Source organism: Ctenopharyngodon idella, chromosome 6 (genome assembly GCF_019924925.1).
Source record: "Ctenopharyngodon idella isolate HZGC_01 chromosome 6, HZGC01, whole genome shotgun sequence".
Taxonomy (NCBI): domain Eukaryota; kingdom Metazoa; phylum Chordata; class Actinopteri; order Cypriniformes; family Xenocyprididae; genus Ctenopharyngodon; species Ctenopharyngodon idella.
Genome location: NC_067225.1, coordinates 26945651 through 26964190, shown reverse-complemented (window position 1 = coordinate 26964190; position 18540 = coordinate 26945651). Strand labels below are relative to the sequence as shown.

The 18540-nt window shown below is 35.7% G+C and overlaps 1 protein-coding gene across 2 annotated transcripts in view; it reads left to right on the top strand.

Annotated features, from left to right (window-relative positions):
- cntn3b (contactin 3b) overlaps positions 1-18540 on the top strand; it is a 66739-nt gene that overhangs the window by 33236 nt on the left and 14963 nt on the right. For both annotated transcript variants that reach the window (XR_007930575.1, XM_051896649.1), the window contains exons 8-17: positions 1452-1636; positions 5498-5634; positions 7435-7564; positions 8023-8173; positions 8271-8398; positions 12063-12238; positions 15763-15880; positions 16577-16735; positions 16934-17083; positions 17418-17488. Coding sequence is in view for 1 of the 2 variants with exons in the window: in XM_051896649.1 (XP_051752609.1) it covers positions 1452-1636; positions 5498-5634; positions 7435-7564; positions 8023-8173; positions 8271-8398; positions 12063-12238; positions 15763-15880; positions 16577-16735; positions 16934-17083; positions 17418-17488 (1405 nt within the window). In the remaining variant the exon portion in view is untranslated. The remainder of the gene's footprint in view (positions 1-1451; positions 1637-5497; positions 5635-7434; positions 7565-8022; positions 8174-8270; positions 8399-12062; positions 12239-15762; positions 15881-16576; positions 16736-16933; positions 17084-17417; positions 17489-18540) is intronic.

Sequence of the window (18540 nt, the reverse complement as noted above, 5' to 3'; positions counted from 1 at the left end):
GTTGTGGTAAACGGAAGCTCAAGCATGTTTGTTTTACGTGCGAGAACCAATGAGGTTCATTCTCGTGTGTTTCACAGCACGTTTGAGCTTCTGCAAGAGGTTTGTTCTTGCACGTCAAGCGGGTTCGGTTGAACTTCTGTTTATGTTTGCTGATCAATTTTTATATGTGAATAATAGCCTAAATTCAATCTGTTCATCATATTGTCTCTTCAGAAAATTTGGACTAAACCACTCAATTCATATGGATTAGTTTTACGATTTCTTTATGAACTTTTTGAAGTGTCAAAGTGGTAGTTGTATAGACTGTCTATGGAGGGACAGAAAGCTTTCAGATTTCATCAAAAAGATCTTCATTTGTGTTCCGAAGATGAACAAAAGTCTTACGGGTTTGGCATGACATAAGGGTGAGTAATTAATGACAGAATTTTTGGGTGAACTAACCCTTTAAATCAATTTGGATAAAAGCATCTATGCATGTATGTATACTACCACTTTCAAAAGTTTGGCTTCGGTAAGATTTGTTAACATTTTTGAAAGAAGTCTCTTATGCTCACTAGGGCTGCATTTATTTGATCACAATTACAGCAGAAACCATAATATTGTGCAATTTTATTACCATTCAAAATCATTGCTTTCTATTTTAATATTTTTTTAAATGTAATTTGTTCCTGTAATGACAAAGCTGAATTTTCAGCATCATTACTCCAGTCTTTATTGTCACATGATCCTTCAGAAATCATTCTAATATGCTGATTTGGTGCTTGAGAGACATTTTACTGCTTAATATTTTTGTGGAAACTGTGATACATTTTTGATGATAGTTCAAAAGCACAGAATGTATTCTAAATAGAAATATTTTGTAACAATTCAAAAGCCTTATTGTTACTTTTGATCAATGGAATGCATCCTTGCTGAATATTAATTTGTCAAACAATAACTTACTGACCTTGAATTGATACTGTATACTGATAATTATCAACAATAATTAATAATGATCAAATTCATAGCTAGAATTAATTGTATGACACTTAAAGCATCTGCCAAATGTATTTCCTCTCACCAAACATTACATTAAACCATAATTCTGGAATTAGACCATGTAATACCTCAAATGGAATTGTGTGAATAAAAAAAAAAAGTTCCTGTAGCTGTTTGAATATGGAGTTGGCAATGCCAAGGTCATGAATTTAATACATAAATGATTAAAAACCTTGAATGCTTTGAATAAAAGTCCAAATGCATTAATGTAAATGCAAGATGTACACATAATAAAATGCATAGCTTGGATAAAAGCGCTTGTCAAAAAGTTCTACAGTAGCAATGCCAAGGTCATGGATTTTATTTCCAGGGAATTAACATACTGATTAAAAACAGTATATTTGCTTTAGGTGAAAGTATCTTTCAAATGAATTTGTCTAACTGCTAATGGTGGCTTTGCTCTGGTTTCACAGTCCAGTTCCTAAGATCAGCTGGAGAAGAACCAGTGATGTTTCGTTCCCAAACAAAGTCAAACTGAAAAATTCTAACGCCATTCTGGAGATTCCGAGTTTTCAACAAGAGGACACCGGGACGTATGAGTGCATAGCGGAAAACAGTCGTGGAAAGAATGCTGCAAGGGGTCGCGTGTCTTTCCATGGTGAGTTGTTATCGTTCACCCTTGATTTCTATATAAATAGATGCTTTTGTTGACAGATCAACTTTGTATCATCAAGATTTATAGTAATACAGTGAAAAAAATATGACTGTTGCCATATGGCAGTTCTGCCCCGCCTTGAAACTGCAGTAATTAATCAGTAGATAGTGGCATCAGTTATACTGCAGTTATTTATTCATTTGGAGGTGTTTTATAGAAATATAATTATATTTCTGCAATAAGAACATTATGAATTATGTTTCATCTTTGGAGAAAAATGACACAGGATAAATGATTATGGTTCACTTAATATGCGTTTTTAGGAGACCCAACTGCTTCAGTATCAATTTATTAAAAAGACATGAATTTAATCAATAAAAACATTGTATTGTTTACAACTTTATTTATTTATTTAAAATACTTTATATGTATTTTACTTTTCAAAAATATCTTTAGTTTTGCTATTGGAGCTACTTTAAGGCAAAAAAATCAAATGTAAAGAAAATATTTCAGTCATTAAAACAATGTTTACAGGAAAGAAAGCAAAGCTATTGTAAGTTTAATATGATTCTATAACAGTTTTATAAGGTTCTATACTACCTGGAGTGGCATAATTATGACATTTTCCACTGTCATTATGGTACGTAAAACTGCACACAACCTCGCTATGCCATATATGTCATAACTCACAGTGAGGACATGTCATAACAAGTGTCTCATTTGACTTGTGTCCTTGAGAGACATGACATTTCATGATCCACGTGATTGTGACCTTCTGCAATAAGCACCTCATTGTAGAAGGTCACAGTGGCATTCCATGAAAAGTCAAGCTTAATTTGAAATGTATGGCGTTGTTGTATTAATAATTTTATAACCTTTATTCCTTTAATGAAATATGTATGGAATATCTTGTTTCCGCCACTAAATGAAAAAGAGTAATTGTGACTTTTTATGTCACAATTGACTTTTTTTCTTGCAATTGTTTCTTGCAAAAGTTTACATCACAAATTGAAAAATCTCAAATCTCATTTTTTCTCAAAATTGTGAGATTGCAAGATAAGTCAACTGTGACTTTATTTCTCAGAATTGCAAGTTCATCATAATTCTGTCTTTATAAATTGCAATTGCAAGATTACATCTCACAATTCTGAGAGAAAAAGTCATAACTGCAAGATGTAGACTTGCAATTACAAGAAAAAAAGTCAGAATTGTGTGGAAAATAGTCAAAAATACCTTTTGTAATTTTTTTATTCCATGGCGGAAACAAGCTTCTATAGATATCTAACACACACTCTGCTTTTGGATTTTCTGTATTTGCAAAGACTGCATGAATGTATGCATCTGTATGCTGTGAAACTGAAATACAATTCTGTAGGATAAATGAAAGTGGGAGTATGCCTTGCCAAAGTAGATTTTCTGTTTCACTATTTGACTTTGCGCAGAAAACAAGCAGTTTGAAAAGCACTGGATTGGTGTCGGTCTTAAAGGATTCATAGGTCTTATCCTGGGTTTTTTAAATTAACATTTGTGGAGAGAAATGCAATCATACGAATTTGTTAATTGAACTCAAGGCTCTGTACGTGGCACTGGAGTGTTTGCCAGCCGAAAGGATAATAAAGCTTCCAGAAGGAGGTCAAAGGATTTGTAGCACGGAACAGAGCATGTGCCCGTAGTGTGATTGAATTGACTTATTCACTGCGCATCTCACTTCAGTAGTTAGATTCTTATTCACATGGTTCTTGTGAAATGGGTCGTCTATTGTTTGTTTTTATAGGAGCGTCAAGCATGCAGTTAGTATTATACAGACTTGCGAATGGTTGTATGGCAAGCCTTTTTGGAGGTGGTGAAGCGGCTTATGTGATTCTCATAATGCAGCCTTTTCTGATAATGATAATTAATAATTCATGGGTCACACTGTGTGATTTGAGCAATTTGAGTGAATGTGGGAAGGGATTTGTTGTCTGTAAGTCAACTAACTTTGAAGGAATAGATAATAAAAAAAAATAAAAAACCGTGTCATCATTTGCTCACCCTCGTGAATCTGATTTATGGCACACAAAAAGTTATTTCCTTGTATACATCGAAAAAATTATATACACTATCTTTTAAAAGTTTAGGCTCGGGTGTGCCTCATACATCCTGAAAAGTGAAGCTGCAGGCTCTTTGATCGCCCCCTGGTGGCTGGATGCAGTACAAGTCATAAACCTTGCCCTCTCCATGCAAGCGAACGGAACTTGAGTCAAAACAAAAAAATAAATTACGCTTTAAATAAAATTTTCCGAAAGATGGTTTTGGTCATTTAAGGTAGTTGTTATCACGCTGATATATATTCAATGGTTCGTTTTTGTGATAAGTTTGATTTTAGCTAGCAATTTGATGCTTTAGAAATAGGCCGTGTTGTCATGATTGACAGTTGTGATTGACAGCTTCTCTGAGGACTGTCGGAGCTTCGCGGGGAGATTGAAGATATATAACTAACTAATAATTTTCGATTTCTGTGTTATTTCACACCGACAAAATGAGTTGTTCAGCAGTAAAGTGTACTAACCGACCTACAGAATCTGACGGATAACTTAACTTTTTCGGTAACGGTAAATGTGGGCTTTATAAGCGAATTAATAAATGTTAACACGCCTAACGTTAGCCATGTCGGGAAAAAGCAGGTGATTGTTATCTGGCAGTTACTAATTATTTTTATGGGTATAAAATAATAATTAGCAGGACAAAACTAATGATAGCCTACTCTAATTAATTGTAGAGCAATTCCTTTGGCGGGGACTTTAGACGTCATCATGACAAACAGGACATTTGGACAGCATTTCTCATGAAAAAGTGGATAAGTATTCATACACAGTGCAGATCATAATCAGTGAGCATGTTTTTTAATAAAGTTGTTTTTTAAATAAAGTTTGAGGAAGCTTGGTGGTGGTGACGATGATCCGCGACCATGGTGTGCTGTAGTCCGTTTATAGCCTACTGTTAGCTTTTTATATCTGACGACTTTATTTAGGCTTCAAAATGTATAAATGTTGTGTTAACTTGTAAAGATTATCTTGATAGACAAAACGTGTAAGTGTCATAACCCTTTGTTAAACACAGAGCTTATTTTTTGCGATTTTCCAAAAGTCTATGGGAAAAATGCATAGGCTTTCGATCGAGGGAACCCGTGCACCGCTAACTTCCGAGTTGGCCTACAAAAACACGTCATCTCTGAGGTACTCTATTAGCCTATTAGCCAGTTTCATGCCAGAAGTAGGTGTTTCTTTTGAACTTTCTATTCATCAAAAGAATCCACAAAAATATTAAACAGCACAATTATTTTCAACACTGGTAATAATAAGAAATGTTTCTTGAGCACCAAATCAGCATATTAGAATAGAATAATTACTGAAAGATCATGTGACAATAAAGACTGGAGTAAAGATGCTAAAAATTCAGCTTTGCTATCACAGGAATAAATTACATTTTAAAATATATTCAAATATAAACTGTTTTAAATTGTATAATTTAAACAATTTTATACAATTTAAATAATGAGAGAAAGAGACTGCTTTTTTTAATGTTTTAACTTTTGAATGGTGGTGTATATGTGGTTCTTTACTCCTTTAGTTTTGCACAGATGAAAGAAAGTCATATAAGTTTGAAATGACCTGTAGGGTGAGAAAACGATGATGGATTTTTCATTATTGGGTGAACTTTAACTTTAATTGTTTCTGTCATCAAAGCCTTTGAATTTATTAGCCTTGGGTAATGTGGGTGGTTTTAATATGCAAGTGTAACATTTCATTTATGTTTATTGTTGAATATGTCCATCATCGACCCTTTATCCATTGTATGATTTATCAATGTGCTCTCTTTCCACAGCCACACCTCATTGGCTGCAAACGATGGCAGACACAGCATTGTCCATCGAGGAGAATTTGTTTTGGGAGTGCAAAGCCAATGGGAAACCAAAGCCCTCCTACAGCTGGCTGAAGAACGGAGAAACTCTTATATCTGAGGTACTTTAGGCCTTCTGAAAGACAATGAGACTGAAAGCTTTATCTGCTCTTACTGTAGTTCAAGGTCAATGCAAACATAAATTCTCATTGCTAACATAAAAGCGAGGTAAAAAAGAAGCCAACAGCTGTTTAAGTAGGAGAGACTCCCATCAACAAACATCAGCAGTTATAAGGCAGCAAAGAGACTCCATTAGATGTGACCTGCATTCAAGCCGAGAGTGACCCGTACCTCCTCCCCTCCCTTCCATCACACATCATGTCAATCTCTCCTTGTGACTCTTTGTGCTGAGTTCAGCCCTTAAAAACAGCCGATAGGCTTAAATGTCTGCTATGCCATTAGCAGAACCATCAGCTCAACACTTCCCTACCTGTCTCACATACTTTTCCGACTGGGCGCCCATGCCAAATGAATTGGCCATTAGTATTTCACTGTTATGTTCAACGTTTCTTTTCTGTTCATCGGAGCAAAGGGTCAGCATTTTTTCCTCTTTCTCCTCTGTAACCTCCTCCACCCTCTAGAAACCTGTCTTTATAGATGTTCAACCCGACAAACTTTCAGTGCAGCAATGTTGAAAAAAAGCCATCATTCAAGTCAATGAAATTGTAGGGATGCACAATATATTGGTTATTGGTCAAGATTAGAGTTTTTTGGTAACACTTTACAATAAGGTTCATTAGTTAACATGAACTGCACTTTTAAAGCATTTATTAGTCTTTTTTAACCTTAATTGCAACATTTACTAATATACTATTAAAATCAAAAGTTGTATTTGTTAACATTAGTTACACAGTGACTAACATGAACAAACAATGAACTGCTTTATTTTTATTAACTAACGTTAACAAAGATTAACAAATACAGTAACAAATGTACAGTATTGCTCATGGTTAGTTCATGTTAGTTAATACATTGTTAACTAATGTTAACAAATGAACCTTATTGTAAAGTGTTACCATTTTTTTTATTATTAGTTGATATTGGATATACATTGGCTGATATTGGATGTTTAATTTTTCATGCTCAGTTCCCATATTTTTACATTTAGATAATTTAATAACACTGTTAAATGTATCATTTGTGGCATATATTACAGTCAATATCCATTTTCATAGTTTCAAGTTGCAATTGATAAATTCACTTGTAGCCTTTAAAATGATTGATTTTAGTTTTAAATGTTTTATTTTGAATTTTATTAAGACAAAATCCCATAGACTTACAGTAAAGCAGTGTTATTATTTTAGTATCATTGAAATGCTATTATAGTTTTTATTAATAGTTTTAAAATTGGTTTTATTTGTATAATTTCTGTTTTCATTTTAATTTTTGTTAAAGTTTTAGTAATTTTTTGTGTTTTTGTCATATTAATTTGCTTTATTTATCATTCTGTTATTAGTTTTTATGTTTATATATGTTTTTCTTAATTTTTATTTTGGCATTAGTTATTTTAGTACATCAAGTTAAACTAAATGAAAATGAGAGGTTTTAATTGGCAGCTAGCTTATTTAAGTTTATTTTTTGTAATATTTCATTTCATTTCAGTTAACGTTTTTGTTTTTTTTTTTGTTTTTTGTTTTTTCCAAGTAGCAAAAATATTTTTCTAAATGGTTTTAGTTACCTATAATAACCCTGCTTTGAAGGAGAGACCCAAACCATATCTAACGACCAGAATATCATAGAAAATTGGCAGTAGTCTCTTTTGACTTGGGCCAGTAAGCAACCATGAAATCAAGCAACCCAGCAATGCCCTAGCAACCACATAGCAACCATTTTACTCCGATTGTTTGTGTTTTTGTCTACAGGGCCGAGTGCAAATAGAGAACGGTGCTCTCTCCATCTCCTCACTAAACCTCTCAGATGGCGGGATGTATCAGTGTGTGGCGGAGAACAAGCACGGCATCATTTATTCCAGCGCCGAACTGATGGTGCTTGGTACGACCTCTGTGTTTCCACAGCCTGCTCTCCATCCTTCATTTGAATGATAAAACTTTGTGTAGTCACAGCCCAAGCTCAAATTACAAGGCAGCACTGAAAACATCCGTGTGATTTAGTGCTCCATTGTAACACTCATATTTCCCCGATATTGATTCTGAAATTTATTCATTTAATCTCAACACATTGGTCAGTATTGTCCGTACGAGGCCAGTGTCAAATAAATGGTGTCTTTTGAAGATACAGCACAGAAAGGCACAGTAAAATGTAAGTTTAGTTAAAGGCAAATGGCCTGGAAGCAGCCAGTGGAAACGGACGGCTCTGTTTGTTAAGTCCTTTAGACTTTTCAAAAAGGCTTTCTTCCTTTTTTTGCCAGAGGCTTTTTGAACGTCAATTGCTGTTCATCACAGATTCCATTGAGTGTGAGTCTGAGGACCAAATCTCTCTGTCTCCTACAGCCTCTGCTCCCAGCTTCTCCCAGAATCCTTTGAGCCGTGTGCTTAAGGCTCGCTCGGGTAGTGACGTTAGCCTAGATTGCAGGCCACATGCTTCACCCAGAGCCATTAGCCTGTGGAAAAAAGGGACTGAGATACTGCAAAGAAACGAAAGGTATTTAGCTTTAGAGATTATATGTTATTACATTGAAGACTTTGGCCATGTGATTTATTTTTTTGTGATGTTGATCAATTTTTCAAATTTTCTCAAGGATTTCCCTCTTCCCCAATGGAACTCTTAAGATTGCCAACGTAACTAAGCGAGATGGAGGTAGTTACACGTGCATCGCTAAAAATCAGTTTGGCACAGCTAGCACAACAGGAAGACTGATAATCACAGGTGAGTCATTGTGTTTTATATTCTAGATAAAAGTGGTTTAGTGCATATTGAGATTCGAATTCTGCTTGCAACATTTTCCAGATCTGGTTTCTCCACTGTTTCTTTCGCCTCACTATTTACTGCCCCCTTTCTATTTTTCATTACAATAAAAAAATAAAATAACAAAAAGCCAAATGGAACAATAAAAAAAGAAATTATTCTCCAAGCAAAGACATAATGTAATTTCTTTGTTGTAAAAAAAAAAAAAAAGCTGATTCATCTGTCTCAAAATATTGTGGGATTCTTTTGATAAACATACATTTATCTTTAGGCTCTAAAGTAGCTTTGGGTGAATAACAGCTTTATTTTTGCTGTGCAGACAATACACAGTCCAGTTCACTCTTATTGTTGACTCAGATACTGTATTCTTGATGGTTTAACTATGATTAGCTTTGAATGAAATGCCACATCTGGCACATATCATGATGCATTGCTTCAGCTGTTTCAAGAAATGTATTAGCCAATTGACAGCTCCATTCTTCTAAGTTTACGTTGTCACTGCTGTCAGCCTTTCAAGTCAAAAAATCACAAAGCATAAGATTTGTTTTATATAATCAAGCAGACTGAGAAGTCTTACACAATGCCGCTACTTTATTTCAAGACAAATAGCTTTTGTTGTCAAGTCTCTATGTTTAAAAGTTTTAAGAGATCTTTTCAAACTCCTATTTAAGGAATAGTTCACCCAAAAATGTTAATTCTGTCATCATTTACTCATTGTCATGTTGTTTAGAACTTGTATGACTTTCTTTCTACTGTGGAACACAAAAGGAGAAAATCTGAAGAATGGACTGTGCTTTATTTTTCATGCAGCGAATGGTGTCTGGAGCTTTAAAGATTCATAAAAGCACACGAAACCACATCAAAGTATCATAAAAGTAGTCCATATGAGTCGTGTGCAGTATTTCAAATCTGTATGTCTTTGTTCACTATTAATCTTCCCCTCTATTGAGCTACGAACTGTGAAACAGGTAATTGGGTGTTGAGTTGAACTGGAGAACTGAATAAAACAGATTTGTGAGCGAATCATTCAGTTTTGTGAACCGCATCAACTGATTCATTAGTAAGGTTTGACTCAAAAGAATCTTTTATTTACAAATCAAACATCGATACTTGAATGAATCATGCAAGGTAGATATTTAGTAGAGCATGTCGCTGACAACAACAAAGTTATGGGTTCGATTTCCAAGTCATATAGACTATTTAAAGGTGCAGTAAGTGATTTCTGAGAAACGCTGTTGAACGTATACACTTATGATGGGGAGGAGAGAGAGTGAGCTAGAGGGAGATTTGAAGAAAGACTGTAGAAAGAGAGATGGCGGAGAGACATTACAAAAGAGAAAAAACAATATCACTGGAAAAAGAAGGGTTATGATCAGGCAAGAACTTTAGCAAAGGCAAGAGCTGGTGTGCTGCTGGCGACTAACAAAAAACTCTTGCTTGTATACACTGTACTGTATGTTAATTTTGTTCTTCCTTGTTGTTTGTTCGTCATCTTCGCTTTATTTTTCGCAAAGCATTATTTTGCTTCGCTTCAGTTATGATAAAGGGACATCCACTCTTGCATTGCATGTTCCTGCATTTTGGGGGTGGAGCAATGAAGGAAGGGGTGTGTTTTTTTGTTTGTTTCAAATATCAACAGTGTTTCTCAAAAATCACTTACTGCACCTTTAATGCTTTTTTGGCCTTTCCTTGTTTACTGTAATTGCATGAAAAACCTTTTGTGATTCATTGAAGAAATAAAGTCATACAGGTTTAGAACATCATGAAGTTGAGTCCATGAAATTTTCATTTTGGTTGAACTGGCCCTTTAAGGTAGCCGTCTATATTGTGGAGATACAACATACTCTTCTCTAGCATTCTATTTAGTTCATATAGCCTCTTGCTTCAATCTTCCACACAGTCCAGTCCATGTTACGCTAATTACTCATTGTTAAGGTCATCCTTAATTGCTGTGGCCATTATCCATGTGGATTGTTATCTCCTCGTTAAGCTATAGGATGAATGTTATTCCTCACTTTTGTTCCTCATTACATAGGTTACGGGTTTAATCAGCAGTATTTTCATGGCAAATCAGAAGAAACTCATTAGCTGTGTACCATTGAGGCCTCTGTGTGAGCCCATATGTCTTTTGTAGGGTTTTTTCTTTCTTCTCGTCCTTGTATTTTTCTCTCATTATGTTTTTGTCATGCACCAGCAGTTGACCCCCTTAATGTAATTTAATTAAAATGACCTTTCCCTTACAAAGTGCCTTCAGTTCACTCAACTGTATTCTGCTCACAGTAGACATGCTGCCAATTCATTTGGCTCTTATTAAAATCCACTTTATGTTCTTCTCAAATTAATAGTCCCCATATGGAAAGACAGCAGCCAAAAATCTAAGTATAGCACCTAGAAATTAAGATTATTTATTATAGCAATAAACCACTGCAGGCTGTGGTAAAATTGCTAACCCACAGCCTCGAGCGGCCTACTGCTCATCAGGACTATAGCAATGGAAGATACTGATGTTCAATACATATATTAATAATAATAATTATAATCGCAATAGGGTCATTCTTACCATGCGGATCATTTTTATTTCCCCATTATACAGTATTTGAATTAATATATTATATAGGTAAAATATAACATTTTTTAGTGGAAGTTTTATTTTATCATAAAATCACAACAAATTTTATTCCCAATCTTTTTTATTGGTTTTTAGGGACAGTACAGAATAGGACATCATAAAAACAATAAACAGTAAAATGTTGTCCATTATTAATCCCTTACATGATCCCCCTCCCTGAAATCAATGTCAAAAATAAATAAATAAAATAAAAAGTAAATATGTATGAAAAATTATATATAAAAATCACAACAAATTTTAATTAATTTCTAAAAAAATTTTGAATAACATTAGTGAAGAATTAAGAATTTTACAGATTTTTCCTTTTTTTCCTTTCTGTAGATAAAAAATGTATGCATATTTTATGTTATATCATGTTATAAGCAAATATTATATATATATATATATATATATATATATATATATATATATATAAGTATTAGTATATATATATAAAGTATTAATTTCTAATTCTTTTTTTTCCTTCATTTCCTCAATATTTTAGTCTTGTTAGTCTTTTTTAGTCCTTTGTTTTATTTTTAACAGTTCAAATGTGGCTCATCCATTCAAGCCTTGTATTATAAATTAATGAATTGATTAGTGTATTATTTGCATAAAGTTAAAAAGGTGAGTTTTAACTAATTTGCACTATTATGTATTGATACATTTCATTATTTAGTGAAATAACTATATTTATAATTGACATTTGTCTCAATTTGTTCGACATCTTGAAATTATTATTATTATTATTATTATTTTATTTTATTATTTTTTTTACTGAGATTGTTGCAGTGCATTTTAGTATTATAATGCAGAATAATTATGCAGCCTATCCTTTTGGAACAGCTTTTACGTCGGGAGCGTGATGCCTTAAATTGCTGCTTTCAGAGGCAGCTCACTAGGTTTTTGGAAAAGAATGATTGTCTTGTTATTTGCCTGGTCACAGAAGAAGTTCTCTCGCTTTAGTTTGTGTCCCAGAGCTAAACTGACAGACTGTGTTGGCACTGTAACTAACAGAGCCCACGAGGATCAGCCAGGGCCCCAGCAGCACGGAAATCACTGTGGGGGAGAGCATCGTGCTGCCCTGCCAGGTGACTGCTGATCCAGCCTTGGATGTGGCCTTCTCCTGGGCCTTCAACGGTCAGCCCATCGATTTCCATCAAGACGTGGACCACTTCGAGCGAGTAGGAGGGGTGAGTACTGTGGTTTTAGGGCAATATTGCAACCTCAGCACCCTCATCCCACACCACCACCTCCAAACATGAAACATTCACAGGGAACATATCTTGGAAAACAAGATTTTCCTTGCTGTTTTGAAAAAAAAAAAAAAGAAAAGGGTTTGATGTACTATGTAGGCATAATTTAACATTCGCAAATCGTTTATGAAGACTTGACTGCAAACAAGTCTTAAAGGTACAGTAGTGCACAGGTCTAAAATAAATGACTAAATTAAAATAAAAATCTTGTCTAACAGTGTGTATTTCATAAAAAGAAATGCTCTAAATGTGCAGAATATTAATCCTTTTAATAACGTACAAGGTATTTGGCATGAGAAATCTGTGCAATAAACTGCATGTTGTAATTTCTTAAATTCAAAGTAAGATGAGTTTGAGCATTAGGAGGAGATAGAAAAAATTAATTTGAATGAAAAATAGTTTTGTTTGTTTGTTTTGTGCTCATCACTTGAATCAAACCAAAGAACCCGGCATATAGTCCATTATATTGAATATATCTCAGACACAAGAACCTGAAGTACTGTAACTGGGTTTTAATCTAATCATTGTGCTGGACAGGAACAAGCTATTGGGACATTGAATGCTCTCTCTCAAAGAGATTTGCCAGCCGTTATGTCTGTAGTTTGAAATTGGATTCTTGGGATGAATTTTGCCTTCTTGTTCTGGGTCATTCCGTTGTTGACCTACATTGAATGTGAATGATTCAACATGTATACCAAACAGCTGGTCTTTACAAACTGAACCAGGGAAAGAGGCCAGATCAATTAAGAGTCTTGTTCCCATTTTACCCTTTCAGTTTCACGGGACGTTTTACATCTCAGGGGAGACAATTCCTTATTGCAGCAGAACTCCAATGAATTGAAATCCTGCCTTATAAGAAATGCTTTGTGTTGTGTCACATTCTATTTTGATGTTTTAGTTTAGATTTTTCCTTGGTTAGCTAGAGGTTTGAACAGAATAATAAACAGCTCTGGATAATTTTCATTCAAGGATCACTCTAAGATTTGAAACCTGAGTGCAGTAGGCAAATCATAACTTCCTGAATTGAATTGAGCTGAAAAAGTTGATTATATTATATTATATTATATTATATTATATTATATATTTCTTATTTCTTTTTAAAATATTATAAAAAATAAAATTATTAAATATTAAAATTATTTATTATAAAATAAATACCAATAAAATATTAAGTTTTAATGTTTTTCTTTTTTTCCACACCCACACCCCTTGGGCCCATTATCATGATCTTGATTTGGGCCACTCAAACCCACAGCCAGTCCCTGCCTTTGTCATGTGATAGTGGCTGTATAAAGTTCATACATGGGTTTCTCTCAAGGGCAATTACAAATGACATTGACATATTCAGATGTGGGTTATAATGAGATATGGCTTTCACGGATTCACACTTTCTCTGCTCCCAAAGATTACGCCTTCCATCTCAGCAGCCTCTGATGAGTGCATTACCATAATTAAACATCACCCGCTCTGCAGTCTTCCCATCCAATCCTGAAATTTTGGAGTCTAACTATTGAATGGGCTCTCTTATTTATATTGATTGAGTTTAAGGCATTTTTTTCATAGGAACTGAACTTGAATGAGAGGAAACCACAGGCAAACATAAGTGCTGGTCCTGTTATGAGTGCATCAGACACTTTCATGTACTATTACAGTAGAGTAGTGGTCTGTGGTTTGGGGCTGGTAGACCACTAGAGACATGAATGTGATATGCAGGATTTAGCTTCTATGAACTTCTGGGCATACTTTAGTTAAAAGCCAGGGAGAAACACAGAGATAAATTGTGTCTGCAATCTTGGAGTTATTTATTTTTAGAAAGTCTATGTCAATTCATTAAAACCACAGCGTTCAATCATAAAACCCTTTCAATTAAAGACTTCAAGTCTTAATTTAATTTGCTTCTTTTCGCACACTGTGCTGTCTTATTCTTAGCTGTGTTTTCATTTAAAATGAAGTCTGTACCAGAAATGCAGAGTCTTTGTGACTTTAATGTGCCGTATGCTTATCTGGAACAATATTCACTCTCACTCTGCATGCGCTTTGTTCATTTACCTGGTCCTGGCTTATGTAATTGTGGAATAATTAGTATCGTCTTGCCAATTAGCCACAGTGTGTGTGTTTTACTGAGCTCCTGTGTGGCTGAGAGAGCTGGATCTGAGTAAATCCCGGAGGCTAGTCACCGAGACTGTTTATTTAGGTCCACACGTATCTCAAGAGCACAGCAGCCATTTTAAAGGGCTGGATGAGTGTCTGAGTATGCAGAAATCTGCAGATAGCATGACAGGGAAGATCAGTACACCTGCCTCAGTTCTATTTTGGTGATAATTACATAAGAAAATGGTATACTAGCACATATTGCTGTTAAAAACAGGATCTGTTACTCAAGCTATGATAACTATGATAACACAGATCTGTTTTTTGGATGACTGTGTAAACAATAAAAATCACTGAATATGACATTTACAATTCTGATCTGGGCCACTTTCATATGTGGGAATAAATACGATTTTTTTTGCAGTTTGACTTTAGTGTGAACACTTGGCTCATGCATTCATTCATTCATTCATTCATTCATTCATTCATTTATTTATTTATTACCTCATTCTAATGCCAATTTCTATGGAAGCTTGTTTCCGCCATGAAATAAAAAATACCTGAAATAAAAGTTAATTGCGACTTTTTATCTCACAATTCTGACTTTTTTTCCGCGCAATTGTGAGTTTATATCTCACAATTCTGACTTTATAAGATGCTTTATAATTCTGACTATAACTCACAATTGTGAGTGTAAATTTCACAATTCTGACAATCTCGCAAATCTGAGAAAAAAACTCACAATTGCGAGTTATAAAGTAAGAATTGCATGAGAAACTTTATATCTCACAATTCTGACTTTATAAGATTGATTTGCAAGTTTTTATCTCCAATTCTGACTTTATAACACGCAATTCTGCCTTTATAACTCGCAATTGCGGAAATGTTTAGATCTCATGATTCCGACAATCTTGCAAATCTGAGAAAAATAGTCAGAATTGTGAGATGCTAACTCGCAATTGCGAGAAAAAGTCAGAATTGTGAGATAAAAAGTTGCCTTTTTACCTTTTTATTTCTTTATTCAGTGACGGAAACAAGCTTCCATAAAGTTTAATTTTATTTTATGCTTGATTTACTTTTGGTGTGAATTATAAAATATTTTATGTTGAATCCTGTTTGATTTGTACTACCTGTTTGCAACTCCCTTTCTCTCATTTTTGGAAATAGTGCCAGAATTTAATGGCACGAGCCAAAAAATACAGTGCTTGAGGTTATGTTTTGATTCACGAAATATGTTATGAATGATAAGGCATAACACTTTAAGAAACTAGTGTTTATCAGTAGAGAGTGGATTTGGTGTCTTGTGCTGTAACAACATGATTAATTATTAAAGCACTAATCTTTATATTGTGTTTCCACTTTTTCAACAGAGCTTTTCCGGTGATCTCATGATTAGAAACATCCAGCTTAATCACGGTGGGAAATACGTTTGCCTTGTTGACACAGACGTCGAGAGCTTGTCTGCTGATGCAATATTAGTCGTTAAAGGTAGGAACAAATTGTCTTCGGTTTACATGTCCACATGCACAATATTTGCCTTCTACGTCCATTGTTATATACAGTATATTTACCACAGTCTTCCACAGTGAAGAGGTTCCTGCAAGGTGTGTATTTCAATGAAAGGGCACTGCTAATGTAGCAAGAGTTCAGAGAGTGCTAAATGTGTCACTTGGGATGTTTTATGGGGCCTCGTCTTCGCTGCTGCGTTTTTGTGAGTCACATTGGTATTCATGGTCATTACACATCACGGTTCTGTCCCAGGTGTTTGGAGAGGAGCTGTTTATCATAGAGGATGTCTTTAATTGGCTCATTTACACATCGGCTAAGCAGCACGACGGGCCCCAGAATGCAGTGCAAATGAAGAGAAAACATTTAAATGGCAGAGAGTTATTTAGAGCAGAAATGTGAATCATTTAGTTGCACATATACAAACATACACACATACACGCAACTTGTTGCCCTTGCTAAAACTGATGCAAGCATGCACAAGCACAAACCGCTTGCCATGTCTAACACCTTAGAACACACACTCCTAAATAAATAGTCTTCATCTTATCAGAGTGAGGCAGTTTCCAAGTCATCAATATGCACAATGCATGGGCTGAATGTAACGTGAGCAGGTGTGGAGTATAATCAAATGCTCTTAATTAATTCAATTCCTTATGGGCTATGTGATTGAGTCAGGTCCCCCCAGCCCCCCAGACTTGGTTGTGGTGGAGGAGGTCACAGACAGCACGGCCCAGCTGTCCTGGAGCCCAGGCCAGGACAACGGAAGTCCCATTACAGGATATGTCATCCAGGGCAGGACTCCCTTTACTGTCGGCTGGCAAGCTGTCGACACAGGTACATTACCCATCTCAGACACATGCCATTGTTTTTATGCGTGTGAACTGATTTTGATTCAGTGATCAGCACATGGAAATAATAAATTAAAAACTTTTTTTTTTTTTTTAAATATTTATAATGTTAGTCATTTTAGTGCTTAAAGTTAATTTGTTTCAGTTAGTTGCTATTGTATTTTACTGTTCTTCTTATCCTCAGTTCCCGAGGTGATCAATGGGAACACTTTGACTGCAACCGTTGTGGGTTTGAATGCCTGGGTGGAATATGAGTTCAGAGTGCTGGCCAGTAACAGTGTTGGGATGGGAGAGCCCAGTCCCCCATCCACCAAGATCAGAACAGAAGATGCTAGTAAGTATGCTAGTGTGAGACTCCCCTGGATCTCTTTGCCTTATTTCAGACAGGCACTGAAATTGAAAGCACTGGAGCAAACCATACATCCTCAATTCTCCCGTCATCTGTCACATCCATCACTTTTATTCCACATGCAACACTCAAACCTATGCATTCTTTTATTCATAAATTTCTGAGGGATGGTTTAAAGAAGGTAGAACCTCTGCGAGTTTAGAGTATTTATGTGATGAAAATATAAATACACTTTCAATGCTCACGCTTGCAATGAAAAATCCCAATCACAGCTCTGCCGGCAGCGTTTTTAATCTCTTCTTTGGGTTTTTGCCCGCAGTGCCTGACACAGCTCCCACTGATGTCGGAGGCGGAGGAGGTACCAAATCGGAATTAGTGATAACATGGGAGGTAAGTCATTTGTCAGATTTTACTGCTACCTCGGCCAGCCTGGGCTAAATGCCGGTGCTTAATTGTGTAGAATGAAATGTAGCCATTTTATGATCGTTGCCTGCACCAAAACCCCTCCCTCCTGGCCTCTGGACTCCAGACTTTACTACTTCTCCTCCAAATGGAAGTAAACTCAGGGCCAGAGAGTTTCTTTGAAGTTTATTTCACCTGAAATAGGCTCCATTCAGTTCAGATACATCATAGAGGAAGTAAGGGTTCAGAAGGGGAAAAGTCTGACATTATTTTGCTGTTGGGCATAAGAAATGCTGCAGAAATGTGCTGCTGTATTTGACTTTTAAAGTCTTTTTTGAACTGTAGCAGTGATTTAGTGCATTTAAGCTAACCTAAATACTAACTAACACATTTTGGAGGGCCATTTTTGCATACTATTCTGTAACTATCCTGGTGCAATAGTGAGTAGAGTAGCGCGATAGCAATTTCGGCAAAAGTGGAGTGATACAAACAGTAAAGGCAGGAACACACCAAGCCGACGCCAACGCCAACGAACTAGTGGTGACGAAAGCAGACTGCGGGGTTGGCTCACGTCGTCAGCGTCTGGGTCCAAAGTTGCCTTAACACACCAAACCGATGCTTGACACCCAGCGGCCAAGTAGCACGTCCGTTCTGCGCCTGCGTAAGATAAAATGCCTTTCCGTACCAGCAGGTGGCAGTAGCTGAACAGCCAATCAGAATGATCAGATGGCCTGACAGACTGACAAGCTCTGACGCTGATTCAACGTCAGATCGGCTGAAAAAAAGCCGACGAGGACCAACTTCAGCCGACGATGCGGAACACACGGAGAAAACTTAGTTGGCCGACAAACAAAAACTGCCCGACGGCCGACCGTCGGCTTGGTGTGTTCCTGCCTTAAAACACATTTGGAATGCTGCTTAACCAATCAAGTTAGATAAGTTGTTGAATAAGTACATTACCTTTCAAAAATCTGGGGTTAGTAAGAATTTTTTTTTTTTTAAGAAAGAAAGAAATTAATACTTTTATTGCAAATGCATTA